A 25344-nucleotide genomic window follows, 5' to 3' on the forward strand; every position below is an offset into this window, starting at 1 on the left:
TACCATGTATTTTGACAAATAAAAGCCCAAGGATTTTAAAGTTGATGATGAACACAAGGTGTTTATGCTTATGCAAGCAAGATTTTTTTTTTTTTTTTTTTTTTTTTTTGAAATATAAATAAACAGAGACTGGTTCGGTATATCCCGTTTCGTCAAACTGCTTGTTTAGGGACCTAAACGATCGTTTTTTTTTTAATTTTGAAAAGTTATATATCATTTTGTCTTTTGTACAGGCTAAATAGGCCAAGACTAAAAAGTAAAATAGCTGGAAGTTCAAGGGGAAGAGGTCTTTGAGGAAAATGAATATTTTTCCACTGGAAAACGAGAAATTTAAGCAAATAAAAGAAATGCAGTTATAAAAAGCAGCAGGTGAACACGAATTATTTTTGCTTAGGCGAAGGAATATTTTAAAAAACGAGTTCTGATGGAAGAAGCTGTAGGAGAAATAAAATGAAATTTTGCCCTGTAAAACGAGGTATTTTGAAAAAATATTCATGGTGATGTCTGGAGAAGTTAAGTCGTGTTCATTCTGTTTTGAGGTATGGCTGTTAGAACACATCTTGAAAAGAATAGAATAGTACTTTATTAACAAGCAAACTCTCACATCACAAAAGAACTGCCGAACTTGTTACTTTCTGTCAGCTAGCCTACATTGTATATAAAAAAACATAAGCACATAAGTACAATGAATAAAAATAAGTACATAAGTAAAATGAATAAAAATAAGTATAGGAATAGAGTAATGTCAATAGAATGTCAGATAAAGATGAAACATTAAAACTAACACATTAACAATATAAATGACACATTAACATGATGCATTACAAATTTCATTTATTTAATATTTCAACAAACGCTGGTACAAAGCTCTTTCTGTAGCGCTCAGTTCTTGCATTAATAGGATTTAAAACTGGGATTTTTTGTGCTTTTGATCGAGGTAAACGGGGCTTTGGAGGCCCATAATCGGCTGGGAGTATACATTGAAAGCGTGGGTTACAACGCAGATTATTTCCGAAATTGGTACAAAGAGTAACACGTCGGGCTGCCACGGTCGAGAGGTGGAATTCCTTGAGAAGGAAAATGTAAGGCACTTTGTCCTGACCGTAAATGATTATCAGGGCTCTCTTCCGGATAATTTCTAGTCTATTGGACTGATCCAAGATAAGACCGAAATGTCACACTGGGCAAGTATACTCAAGCTGTGGACGGATAAAAAATGTATAAAGGCGGAGGATGTGTGCTTTTGGGCAAGAAAATTTAGCAAATAGCTTAAGGAGAGACAGAGATGTACTAGCCTGTTTAATAATAGAGCAAATGTGGTCATCCCATTTCAAATCGCTAGTCAGTGTGACCCCTAAGAGTTTAGTTTTTATTACAGTTATTTCATTAGGTATTGGGGTCACAAATGATGGTTTTGAGTTAAGAAAACTGAATGTCATAATGTGAGATTTATGGGAGTTCACTTTCATTGTGTTGCGGAGCAACACTACTGCTTTCGTAGTTTTTTTTGTTTTGTTTTTTTTTGTTTTTTTCACCGTGATCAGCGACCTGTAGCTCCGAAGTGGTAAGAGTTAAAAATTTGAGATTTTTCAGAGGGAAGGGAAACGTGAAACAGAGTAAAAAAGTTCCAGAGAAGTTCCTAAAATTTCTAACAGTTTTCCATGAAAAAAAATAAAACCGTTTTTTTCTTAGAAACTGTGCGTTCGATGTTTGGCGTCAAGTTCAGACGACCCTAGCTTCGGAAATAAACTTGTTAGAAATACAGTTATGCTGAACTCATGCAGAACTTTCATTTGTCTCTTCGAGAACCGGAGCACAAAATTCCGTAGCTCTTACAGATTTCCCGGAAATAATTCCGGAAAAGTCCATCTCGTTCCAATTTTTTTTTTTTGAATTTTCTCAAATTTTCGATTTTGATGTTTCTTATATTTTTATCGAGTAGTGCTATGAAAAGTATGCAAGAAGAAGTGAAGTGTTCTATATACCAAGTTGCTTCGTTCTCTAAGAAATAATTTCCGAAGTTTCGACGTTCTAGAGGTAACTTCTGTTCTGGACCAGCTAGAATTTTTTTTCCAACGCGGTTCGACAGGTCTCCATCTCCTATCAACTGGAGCTTACAATAGTTTCTCCGAAATAAAATTCCTTCTTTGGGTTTTTCTATTTGGAAGTTTTGTCATGCCCTCGGGGCAATTTAAATTTTTTGGTGAATTTGGTTTGTTTTATATTTTCCTAGTTTAGACCATCAAAAGTTAAGCAGAAAACTATAAGACGTTATTTCCGTATCTCTTTCAGATTTCCCGGAAATAATTCCCGAAATGTGCGTCTCGAAACATAATACTTCGAATTGGCGTCAAGTTAAGACGGCCCTAGTTTCGGAAGTAAACGTTTTAGAGATAAAATAATTGTCGTTTATTTCTGGACCAGCTAAACATTTCACCAAACTCAGTTTAGTAGGAGCTCGAAATAAAACCATATCAAAGATGCTTCAAGATAACAATCGAAGCCGCATTAGAAAAATGTCCTCTGAAGGACATAATGGAGACTGTTGCTCCGCAACTGTGTCCCGTAGGGCACAGTTGCACGTGTTGCTCCGCAACTGTGCCCTAAGGAACAGGGCACAGTTGCTGCAACACTTCCCGTTGCACAGGCAACGGAGGTCTAGTTTTTGACTAATCTCGGAACGTCACTGTTGCTTACCATTGCTCTTAAAATTTTGATTTTACTCCCTATTCTTTAAACTAATGCCGAGACTATGCTAGTGACGTCAATTAGACAGCATTGGCTGTTTATGCAAGGGTAAACAAATTTATATATATATATATATATTACCAAACAGAGACCGGTCCGGTATATTCCATTGTGGAATTTACCGGCACTTCACGGAATATTCAGTCACTTTCTGGGATTTCTCTACCTGTTGCACTACCCTGCAAGTTATGTTTCCTTACACAAAATGGTTGTAATAGGTAACTGAGCCCAAATGTTGGACATATTGGACAAAAAGTATTACCGGCAAGGAAATTGCTGTACTACAAAAGTAAAACAGTTCAAAATATGGATGAAACCTTTTAATTGACAGTGAATAGATATAAAACTTTTAACTGGATATTTCGAACACATATATAGTGTTCATCATCAGCAGTAAAACTCAATTTTACTTTCGTCATGGAAAGGCAGTGTGGTCTTCGAAGTTATCTACGGAGAGTCTCTACATAGTCATAGTTTCATAGTATCTCTAAGTTACGAAAAATCTTTGGCCTGTTAAACTTCTAGAATTTGTCTGTCTTATAAGAAGCAAAGTGACACCAGTGTGTAAATGTGGAGAAGCTGCAAGGTTAGGTCAATCTTTATGGTTCAGGTTAGGTCAATCTTTGTGGTTCCTATTAGGTGTGTTATAGAAATATATCTATTTTATTATTTAGAGGGTCGTAACATTTTTTGCCCTAACCATGAGTAGGATTCAGATACGGACATACAACTGAGCAGGCAATAATATATGATCCAGTCGGTGGTTGACCAGATAAAGATGCTGCAAAATAAAGGGGTTTGAGCACTATATAAGAAAGAATCGTGTGAATCAGTATGTTCAAATAAAAACTCTGCCTGTTGCTGGTCTGTTCTTCCTGTTGCTGGTCCAAACATGTTTGGAGGCATGACTATTAGAACATATCTTCTCGGAACGTTACTGTTGCTTACCATTGCTCTTAAAATTTTGATTTTACTCCCTATTCTTTAAACTAATGCCGAGAATATGCTAGTGACGTCAATTAGACAGCATTGGTTGTTTATGCAAGGGTAAACAATTTTTTTTTTTAGATATTACCAAACGGAGACTAGTCCGGTATATTCTATTTCGTCGAACTGCTTATTTTGGGCCCGTTAATATTTCATTTTTTTTCTAATTTGGAAAAGCTTAACATTTTGTCTCTTGGAAAATCTGACAAGATTAGAAAAGTCTTCTAGGTAGTTCAGGGTAGGGAAGGGAAGGTAGGGTTTCTTCTAGGAAGGGAAGTTCAGGGTAGGGACCATAGGAGATACAGCTGTTTTTTCCATGGAAATGGTACATTTTGACAAGTAAAAGAAATGCAGGGATAAAAAGCAGTAGAACATGAGTTATTTTCGCTTGGGCGAACGAAATATTTTGAATAATAACAAGAACTTCTGGGGGAAGAGGCTCTATGAGAGAAAAAAATTCTTTGGAAAACGCGGTATTTTAAAAGTAAAAGGTATTCATGATGAAAAGTCTGTAGACAAACTAGGTCGGAGATTCATTCTGTTTGGAGGGATAATGGCTAAAAGACATTTTCTGGAGAAGAAAATATTGCCGTAAGAACTTTGATTCTACTCAATATTCTCGAAACTGCGACATTTTCCAATGAAAATTCAAAATCTAGGGGGCACGTGCTCCCCCTCCCAAATGACCTCTTTGGGGATGTAAAGAAACTCAAAGCAATGCCTACAACAACAAAATTTTGATTAGTTGTTCTTTTTCGCCAAAAAACAAAAAAGAAGGCCTTACAAGAAAATCAACATTTTTATAGTTAGAGTATTAAGTTTTTTTTGGCAATTTGTTGTTCGAGTCATTGTGAGTTTATATGCAAGGGAAAGGCAAATTAAATTTTAATTTGTACCGACTCGCTCCCCATACCCTTTGGGCCTTTTTACAAACAATTTCGAGCTAAACAGTTTCAGCTGAAATGGCCAAGCTTTTATTTACTTTGAAGGCATTTCATACATCTTCATCGATTTTTTTATAAACGTTGGGTTACGACCCTCGGAAGAGTCACCTAGGGGTTCTAGGAAATCTCTTTTTTGTTGGGTCTGAAGTCTCCAAACCTAAGGGATATTATTTATTTTTCCTTAGTTTGTTGTGGCAATTTATTTGTCCTATTGCACTTACCTCATAATGCAACATGAATTGAAATTGATTTGCTTGTAGTTCATTTGGAAGAAGAACCAAAACAAAGAACCTCGAGCAGCAATCAGTGTTCCTTGGGGTGTCCTAGTACTTCCTCATTTCGAAGATATTATTTCATTCATTGTTTTGTAAACTGCGCAATGACCAGAGATGGACAGTAAGAACGACAACCCTTACTTTTTTCGCCTTCTAAATGCGATAACTATGTTAAGTTCAAGTCCGTTTATTATTTATAAATGTTTAACAACGAAAATGGTCATTTTTCAATTCATAAAGAAGATTGTCTTTCTCTTCTTTTTTAAAATGTCTTTTTATTTTGTTCCGCAATCTTTAATCTACTTTAAATTTACTACTTACTTAATCTAATCTACTAATACGACGAATCTAATCTACTAAAAAAAAATTTTTATCTACTTATTTGAATATTAATTTTCTTTTGTAAACATGGCTGAGCAGAGATCTTGGCCGAAAAATTTGCATTTTTCTTCTTCCTTTACCGGCTGTGAATTACTTTATCTTTGTTTCTGCACTTAGCCAGTGCAGTCTCGGAAAATATTTATAATGATTCAGGAAACACTAAATGCCTCATACTTTATTCCTAATGATACGAACCAAAAATTTACTAACAAAAGCACCTACAAAAATTTTCAGTGTCAGAGAGGTTTCTCCTTAACAAAAAAAAAAACATCTTTTAAGAATAATTTTTTTCGGTCTTTTTTTTTGGGGGGGGGACCCCCAAGCCTCATCACAACCTTTTTTAGGGCTGGTGGTGCACGGGGAAAAATTAATAACAGTGCCCCCCCCCCGTCTCGAATATAAACAAAAAAGTGAAATCAAATTAAAAAATTGATAAAAGTGGGCAACCCCCCAGTCGCAGCGCCCGGGGTAGCTGCCACGCCCCCTTTGAACGGCTCTAGGTCTCATCCCAGAAACCCTCTCAGGATCATACCTCAGAAATCACTAAATCCTTCACCCCCTAATTCTTGCCGATTCAAACAAAAATTTACTAACAAGGGCACCTGCAGACATTTTTACAGGGTTTGAAAATTTAACATCTTAAATTTTGATATTCGATAGCCAAATAGTTTGCTATGATTATCTTATTTGATAAATATTCTATAGCCATATCGACAAAAGATTTTATTTAAACCAGTAAAACATAATTAAATTCAATTTTAATTTCAAAAACTTACAGCGTGTACACAGCAATACAAAATTTACCTGTCTGCAGAGGGAGTAAAAAAAGAAAGAAATATCACTGGGTCAGACAGGCTTCTAAATACGTGAAGATTATGATTGTCAACACTATATCTATGTAAAACAAACAAGGACGGAAATCAGGTAGCTTAGTTAAAAAAAAAGCAAAAGATAATGTGGGAAAAGTTAGAAAAAGAGGAGAATCAAATAATTCAACACGCTAAATCGTCAATATCACTAAAACAAAGCTACTGGTAGGTAACCCCCATCCCTCCTAAGCAATTTCCTGGCGATGCTTGAGATGCTACGCCCCGCCTTTTTAACATCTATACCTGTAGACATGTGAATATAATATTTTATTTGACATAGAAAAACTTTTTGCAATGAGGGGAAGGGTGTAGGACACAATTCAACACGCTAAATCATCAATAAGTACAATTTTGAACAAACGATAATTAAACTAATCTCTGAACCTGTGCTTCCAGTATCCTAAAGTTTTTCGAGGTTTCCCCGAGTCTCCCTGAAGGTTAACGTTAACGAAAAGCAACGATTTGTATTTCGTGTTAACGTATGTCTAATTGCCAACGTTAATTTTCTGGGTGAACTCGGAGAATCTAATTCCCATGGACCCACCACCCTACTCTGGAAAAGCTATGACCTAGATGAGCTTTTACCCTTCCCCCTCCCAAAATGCAATTTTTGAATAATACCCTACATTGCCAGACTTGAGTGTAACTAGTAAACAATTTTTCGCTAAGTTTTGTACGAGTATTAAGCAATGTGTACAGGAATGTGTTTTCATGGATGAAAAAGCATGGATTTAAAATAACTGAAACAAAAAACGAATTATATTAATTATGAAAACAAGGAATTCTGGGAAAAAAACTGTAACAACTTTGATTTTCGGAGGATGTGTGACCCCAACCCGGGTATATACCTTACAGTAGTTAAACTCTCAACTCCTATAATGGATAAGAGTTAATTGATATTTACTCCAAAATAAAACTGGAGTTCTGTCTCTATATTATATCTGACTATAATAAGGAGTACAAACATACGAGCTATTAAAACCACTTAAACAAACAGCAAAAAAAAGTGCTGTATTTCTCTAAAACTCAAAATAAAAGTAAATAAAATAAAAAGAAAATAAAGCAAATAAGAAAATAAATCAAAATGAAAGTAAAATCAAAATGAAAGCCATACTCAAAATGAAAGTAAAAGAAAGATGTTAAGACTACAGATAATCCTCAAGCAGATCCCCACCACTAACCTCATTTAAAAGGAGCTTCAATAATTTCATATCGAAGGAGTAAGAACTGTTCGAACCCCATTTATTTCTGTTTTCTCTTTTTATTAATTTCTTATCTCTGTTTATCTCTTTTTCTCATTTTATTTTTCTCTATTTATAAGTTTGACTAAAGTTTTTAAAAGGGAGTGTTGATGAAACATTTAGTTTCTGTCTTTCTTTAGGCATCTTCAACGTTAAGAAACAAAGATAAAATCTGAGCTAACCTAAAATTAGATAAAATCTAAAACCAAGAAACAAAAATCCATATATACGATTGTTGAAAGCGTGATTGAGCAAAATAGAGCTAAATGTAGATCTATAGAGCAAAACAATCTAAATAGGAGCTAAATAGAGTTGCTTTAATGAGAATACTGAAGCAAATGAACACTAAAACAAAAGAAAATTGATTATTTTATGATTGAAAGGATAATTTCACATTCGTTTTCTTTCATTTTAGCCAGTCTCTTTAGTAACTCTCTTTAGGTTGTGTGGTGTTCAATCCCAATAACATCAATCGTATACATTTTTTCTTTTTGTTTCTTGTTTTAGATTTTATTTAATTTTAGATTATTCTCGATTGTACCGTTGTTTGTAGCGTTGGACACCTTGCTTTATACCGACGTTTTATGAGACGTTTTAGTTTGTATTTTCCTTTTACTGGCCGAAGTCCCGTTTGTTTCCTTCATTTTGAGATTTTTTTTTATCTCTCTGATTTTGTCTTTCTTTACATTTACAGGCTTGACATAAAACGATTTTAAAGGGAGGGGTGTAGAAATTTGCCTTTGTTTCCATTTTTCTTTTTATTTGTAAACTTAACGTAAAACTCCTTTAAAGATATTTACAACAATTTCCCATGATAGGAGTAATGAATGTTGGGACCCCTTCATTCAGGTTATTTTTATATTTATAAGCTTAGAATAAAACTTCCTGAATGGATTTTTGTTGAAACTCCCATTTGTCTGAAACTCCACTTTTTTGTGGTTTGTCTTTCTGTTTATAATCATAGCGTAAAACTGTTTTAAAGGGAGTTGTGTTGAAACTCCCCTTAGTTTGCGTTTTTCTTTTTATTTATAACCTTAGCGTAAAAGTTCGTTGGAGTTTCCGTGATTTCCCATGATAGGAGTAACGAACGTTGAAATTCCCCTTTGTTTCAACTTTTCTTTGTATTTATAAGTATAGCGTAAACGTAGTATAGACTCCTTTAAACTGAGTTTTAACGTTTTGAGTGACAATTGTCTAGCGTGGCATTAATTCAACAAGTAAGTTAACCCCGCCGACAGTGTTGCAAAAGACAAAAAAACAAAAGCCAAAACGATTTCGCAAGTTGCGCAAAAAGAAATGTTTCTTTTTTATATTTATAACCTTAGTGCAAAATTCTAAATCAATTCTAAAGTGGTAAAAAAAAGAAGAACAAAGTCAAAGCTTTCACTAAGAGAGGGTTCCAGGCTAAGCTTCAGAAATTTAGGTCTATTTATATTAACTGTTTAGTCTAATAAATGACAATCGTCATAGTTTGGGGACAATCTCTTTTATTCTAGATCCTGGGAAGCATTCTGATAGTTAAACTTTGATTCGTCTTTCCGCATTTCCGACTCTTTTTAACATTAATATTAATTAATATTAATTAAAAATTATTAATTTTTAACATTAAATTAATTCTTTTTTTTAACAGAGATTATCAAACAGAAAAACTTTGCAATTTGGCAGCAAAATAAAATGGTATAAGCCTAGAGAACAACGTGGAGAAAAGGAAACATGTTAAGAAAACAATTATTACTTCAAAATATGCAGAGTAATTAAAGTTAATACATTTTGTATGCAGCTAACCTTTGTATTCACTTATTCCAGTGTTTTTCCACTTTTTCTACGAAACTTTTCAGTATTTCCCAATAATATGTTAATTTTGAAAAATCTGCTAAATGCAGCACTGTCAACTCAAGATTTTAGCCGTTTTTTTCTAAAACAATGCGCTATCTAATTTTTTTTTTCATAAAATTATCTTGACTTTTATCATGAATTTTGTGTTAACGCCACAGCAGTTATTTTAACGTTGTCAGCAAATAAATTTTGTAAAGGATGCGCTGTTTCAGGGATGATATAAAACAGAAGAAAAGCTATTGAAAAAAATTGAATATATTAGAAAAATCGGAAAAACAAAAAAATAAGTGAAGATAAATGTATTCGACGCATTTTAAAAGATACAATAAGTTGACTATATTCTACATATTATGAAGTAAGAATTGTTTTCTAACATGTTTCCTTTTCTCCAGCTAGTTCTCTAGGCAAATACCAATAAAATTTCTAAGAGTCCGTAAATAAGAAAAATTATAAAAATTGATTCATAATAGGTTAAATTATAAAAAATTTATGGGAACAAAACTGCTGCATTTCTAATGAATATTTGACATAGTTTTTAGTTTATAGTTTAGATCTAAAAAACTATTTTTAGTAAAACTCGGTCATTCAAGCCAGGCAGAAGGACTTGACAAAATTTCTAAAAAAAATCTCAGAGAATGGAAATGGAATACACATTCAAAAATGGTACAAAATGAAACTTGTTTTTTGTGGTTACTACTCAGAAAAAGAGAGAGCCCCCCCCCCCCCCAAAAAAAAATTCAAACAAATAACAAATTTAATAAAATTTATCTAATCATTTATTTAATCATCATATATTTGATAATCATATATGCTTGAAAAATTATCATACAAAATGGAAAAATTATCAAATAAAAATAATTATGTTTGAAAAAATTCAAACAAATAAAAAATTCAATAAACATACATTTATTTAACCATTATATATTTAATAATCATACACGCTTGAAAAAATTATCATATAAAATGAAGAAATTATAAAATAAAAATAATAAAAATCATGTTTGAAAAAAAATTCAAACAAATAAAAAATTAAATAATCATACATTTATTTAATCATCATATGTTTAATAATCATATGATCTCAAATTCTGATATTCGAACTAAAAAAGATTCAGCTTTAATCATCGTTAAAAAAAATTCAACTTCAAAATTTCAGTATGAAAAGATTAGTGACATAAGTTAAAAACAGTTAAAAATATACAGTATCAGCGACAATTAAAAAACCTAATAAATCCGATAGAATGATACAATTTTTGAAACTTTTTACAAATATTCTTGTTTCTTAGCATATCTAAGGACTGGAATATTGTCGGGCGGTGGGAGTACATCCTCGTAAATGTGACCTGAAAAAAGTAGATGAAATATATATATACATGATATATATATATATATATATATATATATATATATATATATATATATATATATATATATATATATATATATATATATATATATATATATGTAAACATAAATTTTATATAAATAAGCTTTATAAAACATAATATAATAAATACAAATATAATACAATGTGATAGAAATATATATGAAAATTAATAAAATTTAAATTAATAACATTTTACTGGATTGCCAATGAAAAGGATCAAAAGCAGTAATAACATTTTTGGGAGACTTATTATTTGAACTATGATTTTTTTTTTTCGGTTACACCGTTTTTATTTATTTATTATAATATTGTTATTTACAGATGGATTATTATATTATTATTTATAGATCGAATAAATAATATAAAATTTATCAAACATAACATAATAAATGCAAAAATAATACAATTTGATATAAATATATATGAAATTTAATAACATTTAAACTGGATTGCCAATGACAAGGACAAAAAGCATTAATAACATTTTTTGGACAGACTCATACTCATTCAGTTACACCATTTTTATTTATTTCTATTATTATTATTTTAAGACACATACGTGTTTAGACTTGGTTTGCAAATATGAGAGAAACTTATAGTCACTGGAATATCTGACACGATTTGATTGTTATTGAATTAATTAACCATTGATTTAAATTTAAATAGTCATTAATTTAAATGTCTTTTTTTGCTGCAGAATATTTTTAACCCTTTCAATCCATTAACCATTTTGTGACTATGAAACTCGTCCATATTGAAGTAAAAAAATCTAATTGTCAAAAATTTGCAAAAACGTATGATTTCTTATATTTTGAGAAAACAAAACGTAAAAAAATAAATAGAAAAGAAACTAATATGGCATTGGATTTTACAGTCCCTATTCGCGGTGCTAATCTCTGTTTCATGGCCCTTTGGTCAGGCAGTGCAATGGGGAGTTGGGGGCGAGCCATCTTACGATTTTGCATTTTGTGACTATTTTGTGACCATTCTGTGACTATGAAATTCGTTCATATTGAAGTAAAAAAATCTAATTGTCAAAAATTTGCAAAAACGTATGATTTCTTATGTTTTGAGAAAACAAAACGTAAAAAAAATAAATAGAAAAGAAACTAATATGGCATTGGACTTTACAGTCCCTATTCGCGGTGCTAATCTCTGCTTCATGGCCCTTCGGTCAGGAAGTGCAATGGGGAGTTGGGGGCGAGCCATTTTGTGACTTTGCATGCTATCCTGTTTACTTTCGAGAGTTATCTCCATGTACCCATTTAGAGCTGGGTTGACTCTGGCTGAGCTTACAGAGTCCCACCACTTACCCCCCTTCCAAACCAAATAACAAGCGACACAAGGACTCGAGCCACCGTCCTAACGGGCAAAGGATTTCAACTCTGAGGCGCTGAATAGAAATTTGGAATAGCTCTAGATCTAGATAGTTCAAAACAATTATACACTCAAAAGACAAAGCAGTACACACAAAATCAGCTCAATGTAAAAAAAAAGGAAATCTACAAATTTTGTTCTTCTGAAACCCAAAGTTTCTACCCAAAAGTTTCATTTGGGCAAAAATAAAAAAAGAAAAAAAAAGCCATAACAAATATAAGGTTATGAACAAATTTTTCGGTATCTATCTTTTTGCTTCTAGCATCATTCGTCCTATTTACCAAGAAATGGTAATTTACCTATTTACCAAGAATTTACCTATTTACCAAGAATTTACCAAGATATTACCAAGAAATGAGGAATAATAGCTATCGTTATTTGCCAGTAAAGAAAATTAAGCCAGTAAGCTTGGCTTACTTTACGTAAGCCAGCTACGAATCCAATAAAAAACGGTAACTACACCAGTTGTGTGATCTAAGCTTAGAAAGCTTATACATATTTTTAAAAGAGCAGATCCTGCCTTTCCTTAATGCAGGTATAAGATGATTCAAAGATACAACGTCATTCTTTCCTTATAAGCCTCGTCCCGTTTATTTGCCCCGTCTTAAATGGTATAGGTCTTACCTAGCCTTACCTCGTAAATGTCTTACCTAGCGGGAAACGGTTATAAGAATTCTTTATTTCTGGCTAATAGTAAGACGAATAGCGCCAATAATGGTGAAATAGAACAGTGTCGCTTGGAAATAATTCCTTAAACTACCAATGTGCATTGCGCACCTGGGGCGCCAATTCCCGAAAATGTAGAAGGGGGATTTACTGCAATATCTAGGGGAGGTTTTTCTTAATTTTTCGATTCTTTTTCGTGAAAATATGCCCAAAAAAGAATTTTCAATAAAAATTGTCCCGTACCCATCAAAGAATATGGAAAACAAACAAGAGGCAACCATGGCAGTTCAAGGTGAATTTCACGGGATTTAAAAACTACTAGTCCTTCAGCAAGTACAGCAGTTACACAGCAGAGTTTGAGAAATTGAAATTCAAATTTAGACAAATTAATTTTTGAAATTAATTAAAATTTATTAATTAATTAATTTCAATTAATTAATTTTTGAAATTAAAAATAAAAATAAATTATTTTTTTTAATTAATTAAAATTGATTAATTAATTAATTTTAATTAATTAATTAATTTTTGAAATAAAAAAATTAAGATTACAGCTATAAAAAAACCAAACTGCAGTTTTCACAAGGCGGCCTTTGTCTTGTTTATAAACATTTTTGATGATTATAAAATATTTACATGCAGTTTATGCCATTTTCTTTATTGTTCCATGGGTGACAGTCCCAAAGACGAACTTGGTAGTAAACCATCCCGCCCTGTGTGCGGGTATGGGTATCAAACCTTGCCCGTCGCCAGAATGTTAATTTGGAATTGAAAAACGCTATTTGGAGCTGTGTTGACTCTGGCTAAGCTCACCGAGTCAAAAACTGACCCCTTCCCGAAGCAAATAAACGGAAACATCCAAGACCCCAGGACTCAAACCCTCGTCTACTGGATATTATCATTAGAAAGGAATAATTGATTTCTGAGATGGCATTTATAAGTCACCAGTGTTTCTCCAATAAAATAAAAAATCCGTCGAAAATTTACATTTTGGTAGTGATTCTTTATAGCTCAACTAACTGACTGAATAACAATTACAACTCACTACTAACTAACTAATCAACTAGCTCACTAACTGAATAACAATTACAACTAGCGTTAATTATTACGATTCCGATTAAATTCCGTTGCGATTAACATAAGGAAGAACGATTCCTTAAAGCTCGTCATAGTTCAAAGCTCGTATTTTAACGTCCAATCAAGGAAATTTTTTTTTTATTTTTATGAAACACGCTAAGCTGCAAATTTCTATTGTAAAATTCAAAGAGCGTCACTAATGAGTTCTGATATAAGTTTCTTTCCTATCTAATTTGCGACGATAAAAATTATAAATATTAACTTTTTCTATCAACGAAATAGAATTTGAAAAATTCAACAATTGCCTATCTCAACTTAATTTTCAATCTCCTTGATTATGAACTGTTCAAAGCTTCACTGTTTACCCCATCCATGATATTCCAATTTCCTCTAAAACTTAAAAATTCAACAATTGCCTATCTCAACTTAATTTTCCACACTACTATCCTATTTCTAATTAACAGTTTAATTACACAAAACTAATTGTATGACTACTATGGATCCTCCATTCCAAGAAAAGCTAAATGACTACCTCTACTGCTACTAGTACCAACTTATTGCAGCATCGAGTCATCCGAGAGCCACATAGCTACATACACTCCTCCTTGATCACAAACTGCACAAAGCTTCATTGTTTACCCCATCCATGATATTCCAATTTCTTTTAAGACTTAAAAATTTAACAATTCCCCATCTCAGCTTAATTTTCCACACTACTAGCCTATTTTTAATTACCAGTTCAATTACCCAAGACAACTTGTATGACTACTAGGGGTCCCCCATTCCAAGACAAGCTAAATGACTACTATTACTGCTACTAGTACCAACTTATTGCAGCATCGAGTCACCCGAGAGCAACATAGCTACATACACTCCTCCTTGATCACAAACTGTTCAAAGCCTCACTGTTTACCCCATCTATGATATTCCAATTTCCTTTAAAATTTTTTTTCTGAACTCTTGCTCTCTCAGTCGGGTAAGACCTGCTTCACATTTGACCCTAGATGGATGGTCAAAAGCACGATTTGGTAATTACGCTCTTTGTGACGTTTATGGTCATTTTTGTGACAAGTCGACCCATTCCCCTAATTGTCCCACATATGGCTGTAGGGAATATACAAAAATAAAGATTCATATTGATGTTATAAAGTGCAGGAAGTTTCAATTAATCACATAAACATTTCGCTTTTGATTATCACCTATGTTTCTAAATCACTTTCCTATAATATAATTCTATTTCCCACAAACGCAGCTACAGACATCATAAATATAAAAAAAAATTAGAAGTTAAATGGAACAACTTTTTTTGCTTTGCAGCGTTTCTTTGGAAGAGCCCCTCCCCCTACCGTGCTACCCAAGATTTTGATCCTTGGCAATCTATCAACCTTCATTAGTTAAAGCCCTAAAAGATGGGACCGGGCCACATGTTTTGTGCAACTTACTGTTTTAAGGAAGTGCCCTCACTCCCTCCTTACAATGGCTGGCATGTATGCAAACTCCATGCCAAGAAAAGCTAAATGATTACTACTACTTCTACTACTACCAACTTATTGCAGCATCGAGTCGCCCGAGAGCAACATAGTTACATACACTCCTCCTTAATCACAAACTGTTCAAAGCTTCATTGTTTACCCCATCCAAGATTTTCCAATTTCTTTTAATACTTAAAAATTCAACAATTACCTATCTCAGTTTAATTTTCCACATCACCTATTATCACCTATGTTTATAAATCACTTTTTATCATATAATTTTATTTCCCACAAACGCAGCTACAAACATCATAAATATCAAAACATTAGGAATTAAAAGGAAATACTTTTTTTGTTCTGCAGCGTTTCCTTTGGAAGAGCCTCCCCCCTACCGTGTTACCCACGATTTTGATCCTTGGCAATCTATCAACCTTCATTAGTTAAAGCCCTAAAAGATGGGACCGGGCCACATGTTTTGTACAACTTACTGTTTTGAGGGAGCGCCCCCACTCCCCCTACAATGGCCGGCATGTATGCAAACAGCTACGACACTAACCTGTGTCTGTGCAAGCGACATTATCTTCTCCATCAATGGACGTTGACTGCTCTTTGAGATTGATTAGCTTTGATTTAAGTTGTATGGCAGTTGCTTGAAACCGGGATAATGCCTTCTGAAAAGCTCTATTCGCCGCTTGGGCAGCTGCGTTGGCCCGCACGGGAGGATCAGGCTTCGGAAATAACATACTCATCTTTGACTTTGGTGAGCCTATATAGAATAAAGGAATATGTGTAAAAGAAGAGAATGATGAATACATGAAAACGTCATGTATAAACGTCATGTGTAAATGATGTGAAAACGTCATGTGTAAATGATGCATATATGAAAACGTCAAGCATTTTCACGTCATGTGAAAACGTCATGTATAAATGATGCATACATGAAAACGTCAAGCATTTTTACGTCAAGCATTTTCACGTCATGTGAAAACGTCATGTGTAAATGATGCATACATGAAAACGTCAAGCATTTTTACGTCAAGCATTTTTACGTCATGTGTAAATGAAACGTCATGAAAACGTCAAGCATCAAAAGTCCATAGATGTCTCCATAGTGATTACGATCTATGATACTATTCCCCCTCCTCTCAACCTTGAGATTTTTATAATTTTTCTTTATAAATTCTACACCTATTGTTGGGAATTTTTCAGGACTAGATTACCTTTTTGTCAATGGTGACACGCTAAATCATGAAAATAAATAAGTAAAATTAGAAAGTTACATTAAACAACGCTTTTGCCCGAAATAAAAGATAAGAATAAGCAAACAGGAAAACGTCCAACATCAAAAGCCCACAGATGTCTCCATTGTAGCTAAGGCGTACAATACCATATTTTCTCTCCCAAAATTTTGACATTTTTGTGGTTTGCCTTATATTTTTTACACAATTCACATGTTATTAATTTTTTTTGTAGCTAAAGACAGTGCTGCGTTACCCAGCAGTGGAAGTTCGACTGATCAAAATACGTGACTCAACTCTTCGGTAACTAAAAATACTGTATACTATTAAAAAACGACAAATACTGTAAATGTCAAAATACTGTCAACAACTTTTGACAGTATTATTACTGTCTAGTTTTGCTACTGTATGTCAGTAGCAGCAAAGACAGTGCTGCATTACCCAGCAGTGGAAGTTCGACTGACGAAAATACGTGACTCAACTCTTCGGTAACTAAAAATACTGTATACTGTAAAAAAATGACAAATACTGTAATTGTCAAAATACTGTCAACAACTTTTGACAATATTATTACTGTCTAGTTTTGCTACTGTATGTCAGTAGCAGCAAAGACAGTGCTGCATTACCCAGCAGTGGAAGTTCGACTGATGAAAATACGTGACTCAACTCTTCGGTAACTAAAAATACTGTATACTGTTAAAAAATGACAAATACTGTAATTGTCAAAATACTGTCAACAACTTTTGACAGTATTATTACTGTCTAGTTTTGCTACTGTATGTCAGTAGCATCAAAGACAGTGCTGCATTACCCAGCAGTGGAAGTTCGACTGACGAAAATACGTGACTCAACTCTTCGGTAACTAAAAATACTGTATACTGTTAAAAAATGACAAATACTGTAATTGTCAAAATACTGTCAACAACTTTTGACAGTATTATTACTGTCTAGTTTTGCTACTGTATGTCAGTAGCAGCAAAGACAGTGCTGCATTACCCAGCAGTGGAAGTTCGACTGATGAAAATACGTGACTCAACTCTTCGGTAACTAAAAATACTGTATACTGTAAAAAATGACAAATACTGTAACTGTCAAAATACTGTCAACAACTTTTGACAGTATTATTACTGTCTAGTTTTGCTACTGTATGTCAGTAGCATCAAAGACAGTGCTGCATTACCCAGCAGTGGAAGTTCGACTGACGAAAATACGTGACTCAACTCTTCGGTAACTAAAAATACTGTATACTGTTAAAAAATGACAAATACTGTAATTGTCAAAATACTGTCAACAACTTTTGACAGTATTATTACTGTCTAGTTTTGCTACTGTATGTCAGTAGCATCAAAGACAGTGCTGCATTACCCAGCAGTGGAAGTTCGACTGACGAAAATACGTGACTCAACTCTTCGGTAACTAAAAATACTGTATACTGTTAAAAAATGACAAATACTGTAATTGTCAAAATACTGTCAACAACTTTTGACAGTATTATTACTGTCTAGTTTTGCTGCTGTATGTCAGTAGCATCAAAGACAGTGCTGCATTACCCAGCAGTGGAAGTTCGACTGACGAAAATACGTGACTCAACTCTTCGGTAACTAAAAATACTGTATACTGTTAAAAAATGACAAATACTGTAATTGTCAAAATACTGTCAACAACTTTTGACAGTATTATTACTGTCTAGTTTTGCTACTGTATGTCAGTAGCATCAAATACAGTGCTGCATTACCCAGCAGTGGAAGTTCGACTGACGAAAATACGTGACTCAACTCTTCAGTAACTAAAAATACTGTATACTGTTAAAAAATGACAAATACTGTAATTGTCAAAATACTGTCAACAACTTTTGACAGTATTATTACTGTCTAGTTTTGCTACTGTATGTCAGTAGCAGCAAAGACAGTGCTGCATTACCCAGCAGTGGAAGTTCGACTGACGAAAATACGTGACTCAACTCTTCGGTAACTAAAAATACTGTATACTTTCAAAAACTGTAAAAAACTGTATAGCGCTATAAAACAAAGGTAAAGGATACGGCACAAGACCCTTAAAGTCTTTATCGGCGTTGCGTATCTCCGTTTCAAGGCCCTTCAGCCAGAAAGTGCAATGGGGGAAGGGGCAGCCATCATCTGCTTTCCTACACCCTTCCTGCTTACTTTCCTCAGAGTTCTCCAGATACACAGTTAGAGATGAATTTTAGCTCAGACAGCGCTATGTAGCACTATATACGTGAATTAAAACAAAAACAAGAAAATACTAGATTACTATAATAAAAAGACCACAGAAAAAGTAATTTGAGTAGTATGTAATATTAAAGTAGATAAATATATATTTTGTCTTATAAAAATATATTTTCAAAAATTTATTAAAAATAAAAATATATGTACATAAACATATTAAATAAAAACATTTTTCATTCTTGGACCTACATTAGGCCTATTCGTACCCGAAAACTTCGTTTTCAAAGATTTTATCTTTAATTATTTCAGAGTTATGAAGTTAATTAAGATACTATCACATTTTTGGCAGCGTTGCCACGCTGAATGGGGAGAAAACAAATAACCAAAAAAAAAAAAAAAAAAAAAAAAAAAAAAAAAAAAAAAAAAAAAAAAAAAAAAAAAAAAATTAGCAATCTATTGGCTCTCAATGACAACAACGTCTTCAAAGGAAAACAAAAGTTTCTTAAGCTTTCTGGTACTATACGTTTTTAATCTATTTTGTTGCGGAGCAACACTAATACTCTTGCTGCTTTTCGTTATTATAACCAGCGGCCTTTGGTTCTGGAGTGATAAAAAGTACGAACTCGAAATTTTCCTGAGTATGAAATCACGGAAAGGAGTAGAAAAGTTTTAGTGAATTTTGTAGAATTTCCAGAAGTTTTCCAAAAATACCGTTTTTTTCCTGATATTATCCCCGGTGCCAAAACAACACTATCCTACCTGGGAAAGTATATTTTTCAGAATAATTTTATTACGTAATCGTTCAATTAGAACGTTAAATGGTCTCCCTAGGAACCAGAGAACAAAATTCCGTATTTCTTCCTGATTTCTTAGAAACAATTCTGGAAAAGGCAGCCTCTTATGCTAAACCCCTATTTTTTGGGCTGTTTTCAAAAATTTTTGATTTAATTCCCTTCTGTATTTGGATAAAGCAATACTATGAAAAGTTCGCAAGATGACATGAGGTTTCTTGTATATAAAACTCATTCGCTTACTTGGAAATAGTTTCCAAATTGACATGAAGCATAAAATTTTTTTTATATCCCAGAGGTAACTTTTTTTCTAGATAAGATAATTTTTTCCAACGCGGATAGACAGAACTTGATCTTCTAAGAATAGGAGCTGACATTGGTCGTCCAAAAATTAAATTCCTTCTGTGGCTTTTTCTATATTGAAGTTTTGTAGCTTCGAAACTAATCCATTAAGAAATCAAATAACTTTGAAAACTTGATAGAACTTCATATCATCTTTTCGAAAACCTAAGCAAAATTTCCGTGTTTCCCATAAATTTTTGAGAAATAAAAGCGTAAAACATGATTTCGAAACACAGAAGTTTCGAACTTGTTTATAAGATTTTTGATTTTGTCTGTGATGTTTATTATAATTTGGACGTTTAATGCCAGGAAAAAGTAAGCAAGAAGACATGTACTCTTCTATATCCACAAACTGTATGCTAAAAATAGTTTCCAAAATTGTCATGATATATCGTATTTTTAAAATACTATCTGTATTTTTCACAAGGAAGACAAGGAAATTTTTTCCCAACGCTAACAATCAGATCTTGATCTTCAATGAAATGCAGCTTACATTGGTTTCAATAGGCAAATTTTCTTTTGCGTCTTTTTCGATTTTATTTCAACATATTATTAAAAGAATTCGTTTAACCAACTATCAGCATCTGGGGCTTTATTATTTTTTAATTATTTTAGCACTATTACTAATTCTTCCTCACAAAATAACTATTCCTTCACATCCAAAGTAACACAAACTTTTTCATTTTTTTCTATACCTCTTCCTTTTCACGGTTTCGCACATTCTCAAAATTTTCTGCTTATCTCTCTTTAACTCTTTCCTTCTCACTAATTGTTGCCCCGATCCTATCTTTCACTAGGGCAAGTCCAGAATGATTATTCCTATCAATTTATTAACTTATCAATACAATATTTTACTATTATGCCGTCTGGCTGTATTTTCTATATCTTTGGCAATTTCATCCATGGCCTCCACTTCACAGCTCCTCAATTCACATTTTAATTCTTTCTCTGATTTCTTTACATTCTTCTTATGTTCAAATGATCTATCACTCAAATAATTCTTGCATAGACCCTTCCTCCTTTCTATTGATTATACAGCATTTTCACTTATAATCTTAGCTACATTTCAAACTTTCTTCCCGAATAAACCATCACTGACTTCACAAACTATTTTCCCAAAATTATTCCTTCCATTTTCTACATTGTCAACATCCAGTTTCTTAAAATAAAGACTATTCAGTTTAGTATTCAACTGTTCCTCGAAAATTTCTCTTAAACTCTCATCCTTGAGTTTACCGACGTCATAACTTCCCGGAAGGTAGTTACCTTCTTAAATTTCAGCTTGAAATCAACCCTAGACACTACTAGATGGTAATCTTTACTTTTAACATCAATAGCACCAATCTTATATACCATAGTATCTTGCATCGACCCGGCCAGTCTTCGGTTTACAAAAACATAATCATTAAGTTTAGCTGTCTTACCACCGTGTGAACACCATTTTAACTTATAGACCATTTTATGACCAAAGATTGTTTTGGTTGTAACTTGACCGCTATACCTACAAAATTGCAACAACCTGTACCCATTACTGTTTTCTCTTCCCACACCAAGTTTACCATAGCTAGGACACCATCTGTCCCTATTTTTACCAATTTGGCCATTAAAATTCCCAAACAAAAATTCCAAATTTCTACCTGGGCCCTGTCTATTTGTTCCTGTAACTGTAAGTAAAATTTTTCCGAAGCACTACCATCTCCATCAGTCGGAACTGCAGAAGTATATACGACTAAGGCTGATACCCTGCATTTTTTAGCAATACAATGAACGACTATCATCACTATTATTGATACCTTCCCAACCTAAACAGGATTTGGCAGCTTCCGTATTCATCATGAGTCGTGCTCCCTGCCTATACACCCATCCTTCCTGCAAGAGTTAATAAATCCTATATCACATGATTTCATGTTCCCTACCCTTGGGATTTGAGTTTCTGAAACTCCTAATAAGCCCAGTTCAAAGCGTCTGAATTCATCAGCCAAAATGTCGATATAAAAATTATTTTTTTACATCGTAACATTCCAAGTTGCAATTCTTGTTGTTTTAAATCATTGAAATAAGTATGACCTCAGTAAATACAATGGCCCTAGGGCCAGTGAAAGACGGGGTCTGACACGTCTTCTCGTGTCTATACGAAGAACCAGACAAGAAGTCCCTCGGACCTCCAGTTGAACGGAGCGCAATCCTGGACCAATCTCAGTCACAACATGGTGTTCCACACTTGGCAATGCTGTTCTATCAACAAGAGCTGAAATCCTGTACAGACAATCTCAAGCCTATTACGTCCAACTCATTGTATGTTCATGCCTACAAATGTTACACTACCATGGGGATGCAACCCATAATAGATAACTTAGCTAGGAAGAACTTTTTCAGCCGATCAACTCAAACCAACCCAGATTTATCAATTAATGGGAACCCAGTGCAAAAGGTGTGCCGTTTACTAGGCTATGATTTCCTCCAGAGGCGCCACTCCTCAAAATCACTCTTCAACACTTTTAGCAGCCACAGTTTTTGCAAAGAAAATTCGTGAAAAGTCCACCATAATGCCGCTATGAGGCCACACAGGCAGAATTTTCCGTTCAGGGATAGGGATGGAGAAAAGGAACTTCTGACGGAGCGGAGACCCAAAAACATCTCTCAGCACCGCAGCAGCTCCAACCTTATATACCGAACCTATCCTCGACAGATATTAATCTTTAAAGACTAAGTTTTTAGAATTCTCCAAGTTTTTTAAAGAAAATCTTTACAAACTGATAAAACTTAATATTGTTTTTTCGACAACCTAAGCAAAACTTCCAGATCCCTAAAAAAATTTGAAAAATAATAAAGTTAGAAACTTATTCCAAAAGTTCTACTGCTATAAAAACAACGATTTGGCAACAGTGATCACAGGCGGAGCCAACAATGTTATTGTCAGTGCTCAGAGTATGCTTCGAGCAGTGGGTTGCAATGGGTTTATTGCCCATTACCATTAAAAAGAAAAATTTACAATAGCCATAATGCATCTGCAAACTAATACAAGAGCATACACATTTATTATTATTTTAAGAAACACCACACAAGCTAAGTATATGCTGGGTAGCATTTCTACATGTAAAGCTATGCAGTGAATCATATTATACATAGCTTATTCTACCATGACTTTCGTAATGAAGCCATTTACCACAAGTTTAAAGATATTATGCTGGACCCAAAAAGATATGACGCACAGAATCCCCTGTTATTTGGTGTTTATAGCATTTAAAGGTCTTTCGATGGAAAACAACCCAAATATTGTAGCGGATTGGCACAAAATATACAACTCAGTCATTAGCCAACCCTTCTAAGAAGACCCCTTACACAGCACTATTGATTGTTTGATCATCAATTTGCCATTTTAGATGCACAAAATGCACAGCGGTTTACCAGAAATCTCTGGGTTTTTACAATTTTTCTTTTAATTCCTGATATCGAATTGAATTTTTTGAATTTAATTAAGCCTTATTAAAAAAAAAAAACCTCAAGCCTTTTACCTCCAACTCATTATATGTTCATGCCTACGAACTCTCTTTATATGTTCATTATATGTTCATGCCTACAAATCTCTTAGTTTTCGCAATTTTTCATGCCTCATTATATGTTCTAGGAATTATATGTTCTAGGAATTATATGTTCATGCCTAAATATCTCTTGGTTTTTACAATTTCTCTTTTAATTTCTGATATCGAATTGAATTTTTAAATTGAATTAAACCTTATTAAAAAAAACCTCAAGCCTATTACCTTCAACTCATTATATGTTCAAGCCTACGAACTCTTTTTATATGTTCATTATATGTTCATGCCTACAAATCTCTTCGTTTTTACAATTTTTCATGCCTCATTATATGTTCATGCAATTATATCTTCATGCCTCATTATATGTTGATGCTTACAAATCTCTTGGTTTTTACAATTTTTCATGCCTCATTATATGTTCTAGCAATTATATGTTCATGTCTAAAAATCTGAATGAAATTTTTTTGAATTGAATTAAACTTTATTAAAAAAAAAAAAAATCTCAAGCCTATTACCTCCAACTCATTATATGTTCATACCTAAAACTATTTCTGATCGAATTAAACTTTTTGAACTGGATTTTTTTGAATTGAATTAAAATTTGTAAAAAAAAGAAAATCCAATAATCCATTTAATAATTTAAGATTTAGCCGTCTAGGAAGAAACAAATTTTTGAGAACGGACGGCTAGAACAATTAATATCCATAATTCAACTAAATAACTCCAATAAAAAAAAATCATTCGTTAAAAAAAGAAACAAAAGACCCTACGAGCGATAGTTCCTTATCATCTCCTCCCAATAAATATTTCTTTAATCGTTCCTTAAATTGATATAGATGTTCAACCGCCTTAATACTCAACGAAATTACATTCCAGACACTCGGTCCCGAATAGCGTATATATTTACATATAATGTAGAATTGCAGCAAGACGAGACTTGAACTACGAATGTCAATATCTATATATAATATTGCATTATACATAATAGCAAAACACTAGAATAGTTCTATTAATTCTAAAAATGATTTAAAATCAAAATGCGAAGCTCTACAAAATTTCATTTTGAAAAAATGTAACGCCCACGCGACAATCCTACTTTTAAAGACGAAAAGATTGTTTAGTATATAAATTTGACTTCCTACCTGTAGGACTATCTGCAGCGCTTGTGTTTTTACCAATTTTAGGAGACGAATTAACTACAAAAGAGCCATCTCTTGAAGGAAAAGGTGGAGGGAAAGCATTCGGTGTTACGTTCCTATACTCTTCTTGCTTCTTATTAAATGTAGGAGGCACTGATGCTGCAAGAATAACATAGAATATACTTTATTCTTAGCAGCTGCGTTTTCTGCGATACCGAAGAACTAGAGCATAAAGCAAAAATGCAACACTGTCCATGTAAAATCGTCCCTCTGCATCTTACTGTATCTCACGGCCTGCAACCAAAATTGGGCTACTGCACGAACTCATTCCGAGTAACAAACGATTACAAATTTTGAACACCCCATATTGCAGTTAATAAAATAGTAGCAGCTAAACTTTTTCTGCAGGCCGTAAATGGCAGTGGAAAGAAATAGGCGGAGTAGTATAATTTCGCTGATAGGACAAATTCCCTCTCAGGAAAAGTGGGGACGTGTTAATTAAGATAAAGCTAAATCTTCTGTTGCTAAGCAACACAGGGTCGAACAGAGTCTGACATCAAATTGATCCACTGCGCCTTTCGAACTGAGAGCGAATTTGGGTGACTGCTCGAACTCATTCTGAGGAACACGCGATTACAAATTTTATAAACCCCATACTGCAGTTATTTAAATGGTAACAGCTTAACTTTTTCTTCGGGCCGAAAATGCTAGCGAAAACAAATAAGCAGGATAGCATAATGTCACTGATAGGATAAATTCCCTCTCAGGAAAACTAAGGACGTGTTGATTAGGATAAAGCTAAATCTTCTTTTGCTGAGCAACAGAGGGTCGAACAGAGTCGGATATCAAATC

At 33.5% G+C, this 25344-nt stretch overlaps 1 protein-coding gene across 1 annotated transcript in view; it reads right to left on the bottom strand.

The window, feature by feature from the left end:
* Nucleotides 1–6043: 6043 nt before the first annotated feature.
* LOC136037754 (uncharacterized) overlaps nt 6044–25344 on the bottom strand; it is a 95225-nt gene continuing 75924 nt past the window's right edge. The window contains exons 9-11 of the mRNA XM_065720552.1: nt 24496–24651; nt 15814–16023; nt 6044–10624 (exon numbers count right to left, since the gene is read on the bottom strand). Of these exons, the coding sequence (XP_065576624.1) occupies nt 10545–10624; nt 15814–16023; nt 24496–24651 (446 nt within the window). The 3' untranslated portion in view covers nt 6044–10544. The remainder of the gene's footprint in view (nt 10625–15813; nt 16024–24495; nt 24652–25344) is intronic.

The sequence above is a fragment of the Artemia franciscana genome, chromosome 17 (genome assembly GCF_032884065.1).
Source record: "Artemia franciscana chromosome 17, ASM3288406v1, whole genome shotgun sequence".
Lineage (NCBI taxonomy): Eukaryota > Metazoa > Arthropoda > Branchiopoda > Anostraca > Artemiidae > Artemia > Artemia franciscana.